Raw genomic sequence first — 18025 nt, 5'->3', positions numbered from 1 at the left:
TTATTGGGAATTTTATATCGGTACCAAAATTTGTGAGGTAGATGTTTGAGGTAGATTCACTTTTACTGAACTTGTGTTGGTGACCAACATGACGTGCTTTTAAGTTTTATTTAGCATAATTTATTCTGCATTAAAATTTCTAACATAGATAGACTGATTCTATTTAAATGATATCAGGATTTAATGCAGTCTTGCTTTGACTATTGTTTTGATACTGTAGATGTAGATAGTTTCTATTATTTTATTCGGTTATCACTGTAACATGAATTAAGTGTTTTTTTTTATTGCTTAGATGAGTGGACGAGCTCACAGCCCACCTGGTGTTAAGTGGTTACTGGAGCCTATAGACATCTACAACGTAAATGCTACCACCCACGTTGAGATATGAGTTCTAAGGTCTCAGTATAGTTACAACGGCTGCCCCACCTTTCAAACCAAAACGCATTACTGCTTCACGGCAGAAATAGGCAGGGTGGTCCTACCATCAGTAATTACGCAATGTTTTGTGTTGTTTTTGTTACCTTGTCTTATTTTTTTGTTTGCTTATGTATATTATTGACCACGATTCACCAAAACAAAGTCCGTTAAATTCAATGTCGTTTTTTTTAAATATTTTTTTTATTTTTTTTTTATATTTCTTACTTTTTGTTATTTTTTTATCTCGTTTTTTTGCTTAATTTTTTTTTGTTTTTTATTTTTTTTTTAACTTCGATATTATCATAAACTTAAATTCCTAATTTCTACAACAAAATTATGTGTTTAATTTAAAATTAATTAGATCTGCGTTCCAACTCGTCTTACTATTACACAGTAACTATATTATGTCACATTATATACATCCTTATTAGTAATTAAATTAAGCAAAATTTTTGAATCAGATCGCATCAGTTGGTAACTTTTTACAGATGTTTTACCCAGAGCCGCTTTGGAATTTCAAAAACTATCTAGCAATGTGTATTGAGTTTCTACACTTGTAAAGATATTTTACAGTGTTAATACATATAACTGCATGAATTATTATTAACATTTCGCTATGAATTACCATTAATTGCAATTACTTTAAGAGTGTTAATGTTAGTAGATTATTATTTGTTAGTTAAAAATAATCACTACCACTAACATTTACTGTATTGATAAGCCCAATTTTATACTAATTACCAACTGAATCGATATCACTTAGGAATAATCAAATTATGCAACGTGTAATCAAAGCAGCAGGAATTCGTATTAATTTTGGTAATACCTGATTGGATAGTAACTGGATTGGATTTTACTAATTGGAAATAAAATAAAAACTGTAAGAAGAAAACCAATATGAAAAAAACAGTCCGGGATTTCAAATGACAACATGCTTATGACCAGTAAGAAACATATAAAGATAAAATTTGGCTAAACTGAACTAATGTGTTTCGCAATATTCATTCGTGTTTTATTGTGATTGTAATGTCATTAATTATACATTGTTGTTTATCGGTTGTTCAAATGAAAAAAGGGTGAATCGGTGCAGGCAGTCTTTTGTTTTATTTTTATTGCTTAGATGGGTGGACGAGCTCACAGCCCACCTGGTGTTAAGTGGTCACTGGAGCCCATAGACATCTACAATGTAAATGCGCCACCCACCTTGAGATATAAGTTCTAAGGTCTCAGTATAGTTACAACGGCTACCCCACCCTTCAAACCGAAACGCATTACTGCTTCACGGCAGAAATAGGCGGGGTGGTGGTACCTACCCGTGCGGACTCACAAGAGGTCCTACCACCAGTGATACCGGAGTTAATTTATTATTTTTTTGTTGCAATGAATTGATTACACGTTCACATGATTCAAAAGATAATATATATATTAGCCAGCTAAAAGCTGTACACTCCTATCGTAACATTTTTAAATCTTATATTAGTTATGGAAATAATGACATCTTCTAGTTTTATACTAACATATAAATGCACTTACGACTTATAATAATTTAGTAACTGTAAGTTTATTCGACATCAATCGGCTATGTTTCTTAATTTATATAATTTAGGTTACTCTAGCTAAGCTATGATTTTTTGAAAAAATAATATTAACTAATTAGTTTTATTAGTAAGCTTTCTTATGGTGGATAGTTCAGTCTATGTTATCATTTTTTACTCCCTAAATATCTACAATGTGTTTGAGAGCAGCCAGTAGATTCTATTTTTATTAAATATATATTTGTACTTATTTTCATGCGTTATTTATTATGAGAGGTTTAAGCACCAAGTAATATGCATTATTAAGTACTATTGAGGACATTATTTACAAATAATAATAATAAAATAAACGGCTCGAGGCTCTTAATCATTGCATTCATGTCCTGAATTGGTTTTTCGATTCACGCGTATTCGAAATTTGAATTTTTTGTTATTAAATTTCGCAGATATCAGGCTTTATTGGGTAATATTTTATGATTCGTTACATCGGAGTGAAGGCCTCAAGCTGAAAAGTTGATTGTAATAAAATAGTAATGGAAATTATTTTATACTCAGTCAAAGTTTCACTAATTATATTGTCCATAGTATTGCAGCTAGCTTCGATATCTCAACGGCGATAATAGTTTTTATTGCTTTCTAGAAGAAATATACAATATTACATCCAAAAGATGCTGCTGCTTTTGCGTTTAGGTAACTCTGTTTACGACTGTGTTTATTTCGGAGGTTTATTAAAAAAAGTTGTTGCAGTAATAGCATTGTGGTCAAGAAATGATAAAACTAGATATTTTTTGATTCCATTTGTAAACAATGAGACAGACACGAGCACGCGGCTAAACAGATGGTGAGTGTTAGCCGTCGCTCACGGATTTCAAAAACGGGCACAGCCAGATCACTACTTAGTATTACTTAATTTAACTAAGATAATTTAAATAGTTTATGTTAAATACACGTTTCGGAATCTGCAACATATTTAAAATTAATTCAAAATTCACTTTTTTAAATTTACTACAGGAACAGGATAGTAGAAAACATTTACCTTCCTGGACACGACAGAGGGAAGGTCTTTCATCGATCAGGTCTTCAGTCGATCGAAAGTTCGAATGTTGTTGTTCAATAGTTGTACGAGATAAACCAGATATTGTCATAAGTGAGATATTCGTCTTTGCGAAAAATATTTTATTATGTGTGACTGCTACAGATGTTGTTGTCCACTAAGAACCACAGATAGTTGAAAATATTGAAATTAGGTAGGTATAAATGATGATGTTATTGTAACTTTAGTTTGAGTAGCTAGATCACATAGACGTATGAAAATACTCAGGATCGAGAAGACACAAAAAGAAGAAGGGATGGAGATAGAAAAGAAGAGATACTCCAATCTCAGTGAAATTGAAAAGCGCCATGGAAATAGAATGAATGAATAAAATTAATGAGAAAAGAGAAACGTAGCAAAATATTTAAGAAGAAGTTAGAAAGGGGCAGCAGGAGATAGAAAAGTACAAGAAGATAGAGGGGTTAAACGATAAAAGTTTTGGAAATAGCGAAATATTCTGATGCTGCATCAGAAAAGGGGACTAAAAAAATAGAGAAAGTTGGAAGGGTTAAGAAGAAAAAGAGAGTATAAAGTAGAAAGGGACACAAGAGGAAAAATATAATACGAAAATTAAAAGGGTAGAAGGGAGCATAGGTGAATATAGAGAGATATTTAAATACAGACATAAATAAGTGGATAGAAAGAGATAGAAATAGATTTCATGAAGATGGATTTCCTAATAATCTTAACTGTAAAATATAATACTAGTTGCTGTATTATAAAATCAGATATGAAACTTTTGCTAAAACGCAACACTCAAAGATGCCCAAAGTGTATGAAATACGAATAGATTTCTTTATAATGATATACTTAATAAAATATCCCTGTAATAGGAAAACGTCGAGAGTAAAAGAGAAAAATGACACAGAAGACCAAAAGTCAGAAGGAATGAAGGTACAGAGAAAAGGAAGCGTTATTAGGGGGGAGAAAGAGAGAGAAACAGAGGTGAGAGAGAGGTGGAGTGAACTAAGCCCTACTAAGCGCGAAGCTAAAAAGAAAGGAATTAAGAACAATGTAGCAAATTTAAAAAAGTGAACAGCATTGGTTGCCGTGTACTGCAATAATTAAAATAAAATAAATTTAGTGACATATCTGCTTTTTTTTTACCTCAGACTTACAAAATTTTTTTCTTAATAATTTGCTAATGATAACTCTTTATTTACAATTATGTAGTGTATTTTTAATATTGTCTTAATTGCTATTTTAAGTACGAAGCCGGCAGCAGTGAGAAGAATAGAAGATGCTGTTATTATTTATCGATTTGGTAGATAATTCTTAAATTATTTTTAATGGTTTTCTGGGATATTTATAGTATTATATTTAAAAATACAAGAATACGGAAATATCTTATTCTAACGGAAATTGATTTTTTCAAGGTACTGGTAGATTTCATTGTACTCAAAGATGGTCACCCCTGGACATTAAAGTAATAGAGAACACAATCAGTTGTTAATGTTGCTATAGTTAACTATATTTTAATTTTGTACTTTTTTGTATCTGAGTTTGTGAGTTACTCAGTACTAATATTGTTAAATGGTTTTAAATGGATGATTACTTCGAGTGCTTAGAGAATATTGTCTTAGGTCATTCTTTTTTTAAACTCTCACATCAAACTCTCTTAAATGCGGGTGATGAATTAAATGATTTTAGAATTAAATTCACTAAAACATAACTTAGCCTATTATTTTTTGGTTTTCATATTTTTTTTAGAAAAATATATTCTCTTTTGTATTAGTCTCTATATAGATCATCCATGTTTCAATAACGAAAATATATCTTTCTTTATTTTCTAATTATTATATTTCCTTAACTATATTTACAGGCTACTCGTTTTTTGACTAGTTCGCACACGTTACTCATTGAGATTTTTTTTAAGCTAATCACCTAAATCTAATTTACAATAATTAACCTACCTTTGAAGGCTTATTTTATTTTCATTAATCACTTAACCCTAAAATCATCGGAAATTTCTAAATAATTCATGTAAATTTGGATTACTGTTTCTTTTATTTAACATCATCAGTATATTAATGACTACTTTGGAATAGAAAATCGTCATGTCTTCTACGGTTATTGTCAAACATATGGGATGTATTCATAAATAACTAATATACGGTATTAATTCCTTATTTATGAAATCATCAAAATATATCTAGCAATTTTTTTTAACAGAAATTAGGTTTTGTCTCTCTTAAAAAAAACATATAATATAATAATACTTTTGCGGTATTGTTAGCTAAGCGGCAGAATGCCAATCTTGAACAGATGAGACTTCTCAACATAATACTATTTGAATTTCAAATCAGAGCCTATGTCTAATTTGAGTCATAGATAGTTTATTAGTATTTCATTTATAAGTTGATAAATGATATTTTGGCTATGTGTGCTCAACTGATTATTTTCCGGAATAGAACAATAAAACTTCCTTTCGAAAGTAGTCGCCAATATCGATGATCTGAAGACTTTTTAGAACAGAAAAAAATAGATTTTCCTTAACTGATACAGTTTGTATTAACCGGTACTAATGACTTACATACTAAAGCTTATCTATTAAAAATATACACGACTTAACATTCTTGATAATAGCTTACATTTAAGTTATATTTAATATTGCAAACACCTAATTTACGATTAAAAACCTATTTTTTTTTTGACTCGGTTTTTTATACCGTAATCTACGCTAATTTTTTTTGGTCTATTCCACAATCGTAGCTTTTCATAGCCGAAGTCTTACTACTCTTTAAAATTAAATATTACTTATTAATAATACAAGACTAGATCGGTTACATGATTTTAACACCAAGTATATAACTAATCAGGAACGTTTTGACTCTGATATTTAAAAAGTTTAACGCATAACTTTCTTTCATTAACATTTTATGTGTAAGCATTCGAATTTCGTAGTCTATTAGGTAACACTAGGAAACCTTAAGTTAATATTTACACTGACTGTAATACTCTGTGTTCAGATTCCGTGAAAATCATTTACAGCTTACGTTTGTACTTTAAAACAAATATGGGATATCTTGTCAAATGTCTTATAAATTTAATAGAGTACTTTTTCACAGTGCCTTTATTACTTATTCGAGATACCGTGCCAAATGTTTACACCACTACTGTCACAATTAAGGTCGATACTGAACTTATCGGTTGTTTAATAAACAAGATTGTTTTCTTTTCAATTTTTACAATTGTAACTGCCGAAATATTGGGATAGCTGAATACTTAAATAGTGATGTACATACGTTCAGTGGTTGACTACGAGTTCATAATGACTGCTCAACTAAGCCTTTTCATTGGTCTGCCAAGGTAATCTTGATTTAATTGAATTGTAATAAAATCATGGCAGTTTAAAAATATATTATAGAAATCGATGAGGAATTAGAATGGATGCGTTCTTTTGTAAATTTTATTTTAGTATTTTGTTGTAATTAAAATCAGGGTTCATAAATTCCTATCGTGCTATTACGAACAAAGATATTCTTTTGGTATTATTATGAAGATTATCAATTGGAAACTAAACGTTCGCGTGATGTTTATGTTCGTTATTTCTTTATGCTCTTAAATTGTCTTTTATTTTTTGCTTAAACGGGTGAAGGAGCTTACAGACTAGCTGATATCGCCGTCAAGATAGAAGGTATAATTCTCAATTGTAACTACCACCAATCCCACTTTTCAAGCCTTAACGGATAAGTATGTCACGGTAGGCAATAGGCAGGGTGGTGGTTTCTTCTCACACCGGTTTACCTTGCCTAGGAGATTCCTTTTATGTATGGTTTGATTTTTTTATTTTTTGTTGCTTAAATGGGTGGATGAGCTCTCAGCCCACCTGGTGTTAAGTGGTTACGGGAGCCTACAGACATCTATAACGTAAATGCCGCCACCCACCTTGAGATGTGAGTTTTAAGGCCTCAGTATAGTTACAACGGCTGCCCTATCCTATAAACCGAAAGGCATTACTGCTTCACGGCAGAAATAGCCATTGAGGCATTCATTATTATCTATTTCTATGTATTTTTTTTATTAAGAGGGGTGACGCGTAATTTTATGGAGACACTTGATAACTTTGCGTTATATTCATTTAAAATTCAATTCTTTTGTGAGAATGTGTAATAATCAAAGTCAAAATTTACGTATTAGTTAGCAAATATTAAATTATTTGCTAGATGTTATTAATATATCGGAGAAGACCTCAATACGAAAATTCTTACTATGGCTTATTACATACGTATGTTATCAAGTTTGTCTCCTAAATTATAAATATCCCCTCATGTGGTGCGTCACGATTGAGATTAAAGTTTTTTGCAACTGGTACGGGGTATTTTTTTTGTTCTGTACCTGGCGTGGCTCGGGAGTGTGGACATTGAGCAGTAGAGTCTTTTAGTGGGTGGCTTCTGAGGGGGAAGTTCTATGTAACCCCTACGCGGGGATTTCGTAGAGAAGACCCGATCCAAGGCTCAAAAAAGTTTTTTTTTATTGTTTAGATGGGTGGACGAGCTCACAGCTCACCTGATGTTAAGTGGTTACTGGCGCCCATAGACATCTACAACGTAAATGAGCCACCCACCTTGAGATAAGTTCTAAAGTCTCAGTATAGTTACAACGGCTGCCCCACCCTTCAAACCGAAACGCATTACTGCTTCACGGCAGAAATAGGCAGGGTGGTGGTACCTACCCGCACGGACTCACAAGAGGTCCTAACACCAGTAAAAATTATATATTATGGTATATTTTATATTTTCGCGTCAATGCAGTTCTTCCAACTCTATTGTTTGGCTTTTAATATGGTTGTTTAATCTTTTTTAAGTTTTGTCGAAACTTTAGTAGAGAACAACATTGTTTGCTCATAAATTCTGTCGAAAAAACTGTTGAGTGTTCGATTTATAATATGGCTGTCCAATTTCCTTTACAATTATTAAATGATAATTAATTTTATTTTATTCTTATATCAGTTGAGTCTGAATTGTCACTGATAGTATTTACTAAGTACATACATACATCGTATTACTTACATAATGTGATATCAGGAGAACCGGGATATCAGTCGTACGTACCTAATCTAGAAATTGAGTATATAACAGGAATATATATACATTTTAAAAGTTGACAATGTAAACATTAAGCACGGGGTAATACAACACTGCTACTTCACATAACTAACCACCTAAAATATTTCAAAACACTCGTTCTCATGAAAATTATGTCCGATTCATAATTCGCGTGTTAATTGTTTCTTAATTAAATGTATTTACAGTAGAGATAGTCATTATGAGTATTGATGGTTCAATAAATTGAGGATGACATGTCTCATATAATCTTTTTATTACTCGTTGTCGGTTGAAATCATTTGAAGGCTTTTAATGTCTAAGTCGAAACTAGAATCCATATATATTTACAAAGTTTCAAGTCCTCAAACGCAGGTCGAGATCTATGTGATTTTCTCTACATAATATGACACATTTTATTCAAATCTGGATAAAAGTTAGAGTATCAATATTCCTTAACGTAATTGAAATATTATTTTTCTTCCATTCAGATCGGTAATCTTGATCTTTAATTACAGAATTATGTCGATTTTTATTGATTGCGCTAAATTGAATTCATTTTGAAAGTAACTCTACATAAGACGCGCTTAAACTAACATCAATCCATTTATTAGTTTTGTACTTATTCCTTTATTGGAAACATTATTGGAGCAGTAATTCTTTTTTCGTAATAGTACAAATTAAATATATTTGAATATTAATGCTATGATACGTTTGTGACGTCACTCTTACTTATTTAAATTTGTAATATGTTAAGGGAATTTATACTCCGATGACGTTTTGTTTTTGTTGCTTAGATGTGTGAAAGAGCTCACGGCCTACCTGATGTTAGGTGGTTACCGAAGCTCATTGACATCAACAAAGTCAAATCTGTCATCCGTCTTGAGACACGGGTTTTAGGTCTCCGTTTTTTTTAACATCACAACCGCTGCCCCACCTTTCAAATCGAAACGCATTACTGCTTTACGGCAGAAACAGGCAGGGTGGGGGTACCTACCCGTGCGGGCTTACAATATACCCTACCACCAGTAAAGTAATAATTACCCTTTCTTAGGTGCATATTGGCTTCTATGATTTTTGTGTGTTGTGTTGTGTTGTGTGTGAAAATTATCGTTATGCTTATAAAGGTTACGCCAAAATCAGAATAATTTTACTATTACATTGATTGAATGTTCCGATTGCCTTTCACAAGTCCAATCTAGTAAACTTGTTACAATGGAAGAATACAAATAATATCACAGCTATTTGTGTAACAATCTTCCTTATTCTTATTCAAGTTATCATCTAACGTTATTATTTACATTAAATTTACAAAAAATTGCTACCAAACTTCCATATCACGTTTATTAGATATTTTTGAAGAAAAACTGCAGTATTATATGAGCTGAGTAGTTGAATTGTTACGGCATAATTCTGTAAGTGTTTTTTGTAGGGCATATTCGTTTTCATAATTGTTGACATTACATAGTTATTACGTCATTAAGGTTCGTTGAGTACATAATAATATATTCCTTATTATTTGTCATATTCATGGTGTATTTTATCGTCATCCGTCACTGTTTGATCTTAAGAAAATAACATTACAGTAGCTATTTCTCGATTTTCAATGTAAAATCTAGACTAAGTGTCCCGTGAGAATTATGCAAGTGTCAAGTTATAATTTTTGCTGCTGAAATAATTATCAGTTTTTATTTTTCGTAAATATTTTTGCATAATATTCTGTTTTCAATGAGCTTAGTGGAGTCGAATAAACAGCCTAGCTTGCACAGTGTATGTTGTAGGCGATCATAATGAATTGTTGTACATTCATCGAAATATGTCAGAAAACTCCAAAAAGTCTTGGTTTTTTTTTTTAAATATTTTATATTAGTCGAATTATCGGGTATGTACAGATGTTTGAAATGAGAACGAGTATTTTTATCAATTTTTCATTATAAATTTTACTTACGTAAATACGTTATGATCTTAATCCTAATATCAACATTAGCCTAGTAGAGAGCAATGGTTTAATAATAGTATTTTACAAAAAGCAGCTGAATATATTTTTGTTAACGAAGTACCACTGTTGCGTATGACAATAGCGTATTTTCTCAACAATCAGTTGGAAGGAGATGAACATAGTATCGCTCGGATTAGTGTATCTGGTATACTTACTACTAATAAACGTATGCTCCTTTACTTGGGTTTTAATTCAACTGCAAAATTAGCTATGTAATTACATGTATAAATCTATTTGTATTCATAAAACACATCAGTTTCTATAACTATATCTACACAAACGTGATGTCGATGCTCTTATTAGCTAATAATAATCGATATTTCGGACATTGAATCGTTATAAAACTATGTGTAAACGCGAATAACTATAATTATATTCTTTAATAAATACACAATAAATTACTAAGGAAGACTTCAAAAATTCGACGCTAAATGTTTTTTTTAGCTTAACTTCTTGTTATTTTTGTTATCTTGATGTTAGTGTTTTGATATTTGGACGATTTAATTGCATTAAATGATTGCAAATTTTATGGTTAGATGATTGATCATTTTCTCTGGGTTATGTGAAGTGAACCTTATTACTATTTGTCTTTGGCTAGTGTTGACATTGATACTTTTGTTGGTCTAAAAGCGTTCAAACGTTGAAGGTTTCGATTGAACCATGTATAGGGATACTCGTCAATGGAAACGGTATGTAATTGTGGTAGATACCTAAGAAACCCTTTATGCTCACGGAGGATGTAAACTTGGCTATGCCAAATTATAATGTCCGTACTTTAAGCAGAATGATTCTGGGAGTAATTATTTTTACGAGTCTGTAATTAGCTTTTTGTAAAATGTCGGTTATTTTGTATCCGTATTTCACTGGCTTTTCATCAATACGTTTGCTTGGCCAAGTTCATGGTTAAAGAACAGTGTACAGTGCCACTATTAAAGTGGTTTAAAGCACAGCAGCTGTGGATGTTGATTTTGGTTTATTTACCTCATTGATTTGGCCAACCAAAGGAACTGAGCGTGATATCCCATACAAGGATGGTCGTAGTCTTTAGATACAAAATATTTTTAGTATTTGCCTTATTACTTGTTTAAGGGCGTGGTTAGTTAAACCAGCTAATGAAACATTCTCAATTTAATTGACTGTGTTGGCTATTTTGGCAAATGTTTGTTGCTAAGTAAACCAATTTAGATAATTACAACCAAAACGATTCTATTTCGGGAATTTCGAAAGGGAATCTTATCATCTGTTCTGCTAAATCGTTCGCATATCAATCTTAATTATCCAGTTCGATCCGGTTCACGCGAATTCTCATCCATATATCAGAACAATGACATTTTTAGTTTCGTGGAAATAAAATAATCATTAAAATTATGATCATAAAAACGAAACTATTCATTTTCTAGCTTCACTATTGTAGACTTATTATTGCGATCTGTTTTGCATAACTAATTTAAATACATATTTCAGCGTGACTTGGCCTGATCGAGATGACGGTGACTTTAAGCTTAGCTTTATAGCAGCATAAATACATCCAGAAAACAATTACATTTATTTTATACTAAGGATTTTCTAAACTACATTTTTTGTTATTTTCTTTTTTTTTTTTTATAAAATCTACAGTCATATTTCAGACACATCATCGCTCGCCTAATATTATTCACAGCTTTAGCCTGTGCTCTTTGATTGCTTATAAATATTTAGTATGAGACTACAGTGATTCGTAAACTGTATTTTTTAATGCGTGTTTTACAAAGATGGAAATATATTATTATTTTTCCGTTTTTTTCGTAAGCGTATGTGGTAATCTGTACATTTTTATCATTGCAAGATTTTTAATTCCAATTTTTATTTTTATTTGTAGCCACTTCTAATTACGAACAATATGGAGAAATCGACTATAAAATGCCATTCGCTTGCTTATTTCTATGGACTACGAAGAGATATTTTCAAAAATAAGCTGGATAATACACGTTTACTAATCACTGTAACTTTAAACCTATATACTAATAATAATAACCTAACTTATCTATTTGACTAGAACAGCTTCGAGTTCAGAACTCTTCTAAGTAAATCTCTGGCGATAGTACTAGAAAAAAAAATGGCGACTTTTGTAGGTCCACGCTTACTTTTATCGTTTTTTTTTATATTTACAGATTCGTACTTAACTTACACTTAATATTATTAACTATGTAGTAGAAGACAGAGAATAGACAGACAAGAAGAAGATAGAAAGAGATAAAAATACTAATTATTATGATTAATATTTTTTTTTGGTTTCATGGCTAATCGTGTTCACGGTCGAATTAATCTTAAATTGATATCGAAGCCCGTAGCCATTACACCCCACCTTGAGACATGAGGATGAAGTCTCGATTGTATTGGTTAACGGCTATCCCACCTTTCTAGCCGGAGCGCATTACCGTTTCGCGGCTGAAATTGGTGGGATGGTGGTACCTACCCGTGCGGACTTACAATACGCCCTCCCACCAGTAATCACGCAAATTAATAAATTTCACCGGTTTGATTTTTGTTCCTTGATTTTTTACCTTTCGCCCACAGCGACTTTAGATATATCGCACATATGGTGCTATAAAGTCACTTATTAAATGCATTTTTTGTTAAAATTGAACTGTGTATGAGAAAATACATTTTTTTAGTAGTTATCAGTGAGACGTTTGCTTTTACTGATGAAGTTTAAAGTTTTAGTTTAAATATTATCGTTTTTATTTCATCAGTCTAGCAGAGCTTTATAAGAACTACATTTAATAAAATGTTGAATTTTCCAACGTTTCTCCTGAAAAATTACATAATTTGCATAAGTGACGTTATCGCACCGTATGTAGGTATCACACCGTATATATAACTTAAAATCCATATCGCATGGGTTTTAAGTTTTTTTCCACAGGAGAAAATCGCCGGTTCCCCACCCGCGCGGCAGGTGGGGCATGTGGGAGTTGAACCTCACTAAAAATTCCTGCCGCTCAAAACCGGCGCCCTACCTCGGACCGGGCCGGAGCCCAGTCGGGGCTATTGAGACGGCGGGACAGGGTTGACGCAGAGCACATTACATCCATCCCACCGTCCCAATGGGTTTTAAGTTGGATTACTTTAAAGGTCTTTTTGTTTTAAATGCAATATCAAAATTTATAAACGTTATGCTCGAAGACGGTACGCGCAATTTATTATTTTCCAGTCAATGCTGCGGTTTATTTTAATTTTAATTCCTATATATACTCATAGTAGTTGCGATAAAACTTCATCAATAATATTTAATTGTGTTTTACAATGTTTTTATTTATGCACGATCGGATTTAATCGGTGGTGGTGTGGATAGTAATTTTTTTTCAAATAATTTTTCTTTTTTTTATTGTGTTTACGGGTGTACACGCTTAAGGCTCAGCTGGTATTAAGTGATTACCGGAGCGCATAGATACGATGTCTTTGTCTCAATTTTATAACGGCATAGTGTTGACAAACCTTTCAAATCTGTCTCTATTATCAGATTACAACAGAATCGGCATTTTTTTTTTTTTATTTTTTATTGCTTAGCTGTTTGGACGAGCTCACAGCCCACCTGATGTTAAGTGGTTACTGGAGCCCATAGACATCTACAACGTAAATGCGCCACACACCTTGAGATATAGTTCTAAGGTCTCAGTATAGTCACAACGGCTGCCCCACCCTTCAAACCGAAACGCATTACTGCTTCACGGCAGAAATAGGCGGGGCGGTGGTACCTACCCGTGCGGACTCACAAGAGGTCCTACCACCAGTAATTACGCAAATTATAATTTTGCGGGTTTCATTTTTATTACACGATGTTATTCCTTCACCGTGGAAGTCAATCGTGAACATTTGTTGAGTACGTATTTCATTAGAAAAATTGGTACCCGCCTGCGGGATTCGAACACCGGTGCATCGCTTCAACACGAATGCACCGGACGTCTTATCCGTTAGGCCACGACGACCACACCATTGCCATCCGGCATTGCCGGAGCAGTGTGGGAGTTTAGTTGGTTTTACTCGCATGTACACATCGCCCCCAGAACTATCTCCTTAATAAACCAACTTGGATGGGTTTTTAATCTTTAGAACCGATCCCTCATTGCTCATTCCGATGCCTTCTGTGTGGGTGATTACTTAATGCACTTATCTCTAACTCGTTCTATATAGCTTCGGAGATTTCAAATTTTACTTAACTTTTTTATAAGGTATTTTGTGCAATAATAATTAAGTGTTATGTATCATTATCATTCGTGCGACTGTTTAAATATGTTCCGAAAAAAATTTTCATTAACGATAACAATATTCAAAAAGTATGCTATAAAATAGAAATGTTCATTGCAATATTTTTCTGTGAATATTAAATAGAACTTAATGTTACGAAATATAATAAATACAGTTATCATGAATAATATTTGACATAGATATTGAAATAATTTCCTAAGAAATTTCAGTTTTTTTTAAAACATGTTCTATATTGTTTTTAGTTTGGTTTTCTCATAATAGTTTTAAAAGTAAATTTCCTTAGAAGGTACAATTTTTGTAAACGCAGTTCATGAAAAATTTACATATTGTGTATTAGTATATAGTTGATATTGTTTTTCATTCATGCAGTATGGTGCCCATTAAACCGATCTAAATGGTCATAAATGATAATATTATATTGAGAAATTATATTCGGAAAGCTGGTCAGACGACCTAACAATCAATATATAATAGGAGGTTACGGTTCAATGTTAAAATCACAAAGTGAACACTAATTATCTTAAGACATGAGATCGGAGCCTGGATTGTTCTAAAGCACGCGGTTTTTCTCTTCAAATTTTCAAACACAATTCACTGAGTTTTCCGTCGGGTCAGTTCAGTGGGTCGCCATTCCGATTCAGTGGTAGATGCAGCGGAATATTACTCTTGATATGGCAGATGTTATCAAACTCTTTTAGGCTGAGCTACGTGAGCCTTACTCATGTATCGGCGTGAAGCTTCAAGACTTTTGGCAACTGTTCTGTTTTTTTTCATTATTTGACGGTAGTTAGAAAAAAGGTATTACATAAATAGTAGATTTCTTCATATTTTGCGTTTATTATTAAATTTTTACTGAATCATTTTTCATATAATATATGAGGTTGTTACAGAGGTTCACTATAAGATGACGAATACACCTAACTACAAGTACGAAATACATAAAATCACATCGAATAGACACTAACTATTACACTTATGAATAAACGTCTAGTACATGCTAACATCGAAACCCTTTTTGGCGGCAATCGGCAAGCGTTCGCCCATTAAGTAAGGGTTTTCCATCTGTAAACGAATTAATTCAGATACGGGGATAAGTTGAAGAATATTAGAGCTATACAGTTTTAGGCAAACATTAAATACAAGATGGCGAATACGAGATCCGTCGTATATTAAAATGGTTACTGAGGTCAGTTTGTGATGTCTACAAAGAAAATGCTGATAACTACCTTGAGAGATAAGGTCGAATTTTGAATAGTTTTGTTCTAGGGCTGCCTGCGAATCGAAACAGTCTACTGTTTCGGGCCAGAAATGGACTAACATCGGTGCGGCATAACAATGTGATTAGTTGGTTTTCACTGAACTCATTTTTTTATTGCTTAGATAGGTGGACGAGTTCGCAGCCCACCTGGTGTTAAGTGATTACTGGAGCCGTCTACAACGTAAATGCGCCACCCACCTTGAGATATAAGTTCTAAGGTCTCAAGTATAGTTACACCGGCTGCCACACCCTCCAAACCGAAACCCATTACTGCTTCACGGCAGAAATAGACATTCTACACGATATCATCCCTTCTATATGAAAGTCTTCGTAAAAATGGCACTTTTTACTTGAAAAGATTTGTATCTGCCACAGGATTCTATCAGCAAGAGCCACAGCTACAAGAATTGTAACTTTATATATCGTATTCAATGTCCGTTTAACGAAACCTAAATTTTAATTACATTATCCAATTAAATCCCAATGAAAAAATATTTGGTAGCGCTCCAATTCTGACGTGGGATCATCATCATCATCATCCTGTCTACTGTCCACTGCTGAACATAGGTCTCTCCAACTGATGTCCAGTGCGGCCAGTCTGTTGCCACCTGCATCCAACGTGAACGTGACGTGTGATTACGAGACATTTAATATCTTTTTTTTTTATTGCCTTTGTAGGTAGATTAGCATACGGCCCACCTGATGGTAAGTGGTCACCGTCGCTTATGGACGTCAGCAATGCCAGGGGTAGAGCCAAGCCGCTGCCTACCATTATCCTCAGCTTTGAGCTTATAATCAAATTAGCAAAGTACTCACGTCAGGCTTGTACTTCTTGGCGACGAGGTTCTTGTGATGCTCGGGGAAACGCAAGTCAATATCTGAAGTTGAGTCGGATGGGCAGCTGAACATATGCTCTCCATCACACATGCAGCGCTGAGACAGCTGGTACTCGCGGCTGAAGGCGGCCGTGTTCTCGAACTCGCTGATGCAGCCCTGGTCTTCTGCACGACGGAAAATAGGCTCAATGTAAGGCGTTGGTTTGTTATCCGTCTAATCCAAGAGATAATTCGTAAAGTCTTTTAATTATATATTATAATTTGCGTAATTACTGGTGGTAGGACCTCTTGTGAGTCCGCGCTGGTAGGTACCACTACCCTGCCTATTTCTGCCGTGAAGCAGTAATGCGTTTCGGTTTGAAGGGTGGGGCATCCGTTGTAACTATACTGATACCTTAGAACTTTTATCTCAAAGTGAGTGGCGGCATTTACTTTGTAGATGTCTATGGGCTCCAGTAACCACTTAACATCAGGTGGGCCGTGAGCTCGTCCACCCATCTAAGTAAATTTTTTTTATTAACTATTTACTTTAGTAGGTATTTATCACACACTTCCTCGTACCTGTGTACCCGACGGGGCATGGGTTGGGCGGGTTGCAATACGCGGGCAGAACAGCATCAGTTTTGACCATTTGTCGGTTAGGGACCACGCCCGATGGTCGGAGACGCTGCTCACCCTCTCCAGCACCGCCTGTTACGTACTGATGGCCCCACAACGAACTGAAAATTGATCTTCGTCAAACACAGTGTGTGGACATCAAAGAAAATTTTAATGTTTTGATTGAGTCATGTGATTACGGTCAGCAAATACCATTCAAAATGAAACTTTTTGTGAGACGAACATGGAATTTTGTACAGATAATAATTATGTGGATGTTTTTATTTATTTATTTTTTATTGCTTAGATGGATGTACGAGCTCGCAGCCTACCTGGTGTTAAGTGGTTACTGGAGCCCATAGACATCTACATCATAAATGCGCCACCCACGTTGAGATATAAGTTCGAAGGTCTCAAGTATAGTTACAACGGCTGCTCCACCCTTCAAACCGAAATGCATTACTGTTTCACATTAATAAATACGACAGTATGTTCACTAATTCGAGATTTTATATACCATTAGTAGAAACATTCAGTTCAAGAAAAAGCAAGGTATTACATTTTTTCTAGTTAAAAACTTAACGAAGGTGAAGCTAGAGGGCTAATGTTGTTTTAGAATTTAGACTAAGTCCGCCCCTGTACTTTTGGGTGGTGAGCTCTTGCTCTAACCTGTGCTGCAAGTACTCTTGGTCGCGCAGGCTGGGGCTGGGGTTCCCGTCGATCAACGAGTCGTAGTCTAGCTGCTCGTTCTCCAGGTCCTTGCTCGCGTGCGCCATCAGGGCGAGATGGCGGTCGCTGGCCGGGAACTCTAGGTAGCTGGACGCCGCGTCGTTGAAGTCTTTGCCCATACGCTCGACTACTTCACGAAGCAAAGTTTCCGTTATTAAATGATCCTGAAAGTTTTCTTAATGTTAATAACTCTTATCTTATTTTGTATTTTCATTCTATTCGATTTTTTTTATTGCTTAGATGGTTGGTAGCTCACAGCCGACCTGGTGTT

General features: G+C 34.0%; 1 protein-coding gene across 8 annotated transcripts in view; it reads right to left on the bottom strand.

Annotated features, from left to right (window-relative positions):
• 7B2 (Secretogranin_V domain-containing protein 7B2) overlaps nt 1-18025 on the bottom strand; it is a 72430-nt gene that overhangs the window by 24000 nt on the left and 30405 nt on the right. For 7 of the 8 annotated variants that reach the window (XM_089732031.1, XM_089732036.1, XM_089732032.1 and 4 more), the window contains exons 3-5: nt 17695-17918; nt 16990-17147; nt 16409-16593 (exon numbers count right to left, since the gene is read on the bottom strand). In XM_089732031.1, coding sequence (XP_089588157.1) covers nt 16409-16593; nt 16990-17147; nt 17695-17918 — 567 coding nt within the window. Of the gene's footprint in view, nt 1-14297; nt 15397-16408; nt 16594-16989; nt 17148-17694; nt 17919-18025 lie in introns of those variants that run through there. The other variant, XM_028178525.2, reaches the window with a different exon arrangement.

This window comes from Bombyx mandarina, chromosome 12 (genome assembly GCF_030267445.1).
Source record: "Bombyx mandarina strain Sakado chromosome 12, ASM3026744v2".
Classification (NCBI taxonomy): domain Eukaryota; kingdom Metazoa; phylum Arthropoda; class Insecta; order Lepidoptera; family Bombycidae; genus Bombyx; species Bombyx mandarina.
The sequence above is the reverse complement of the archived record's forward strand: the minus strand, read 5'-3'. Positions and strand labels throughout refer to the sequence as shown.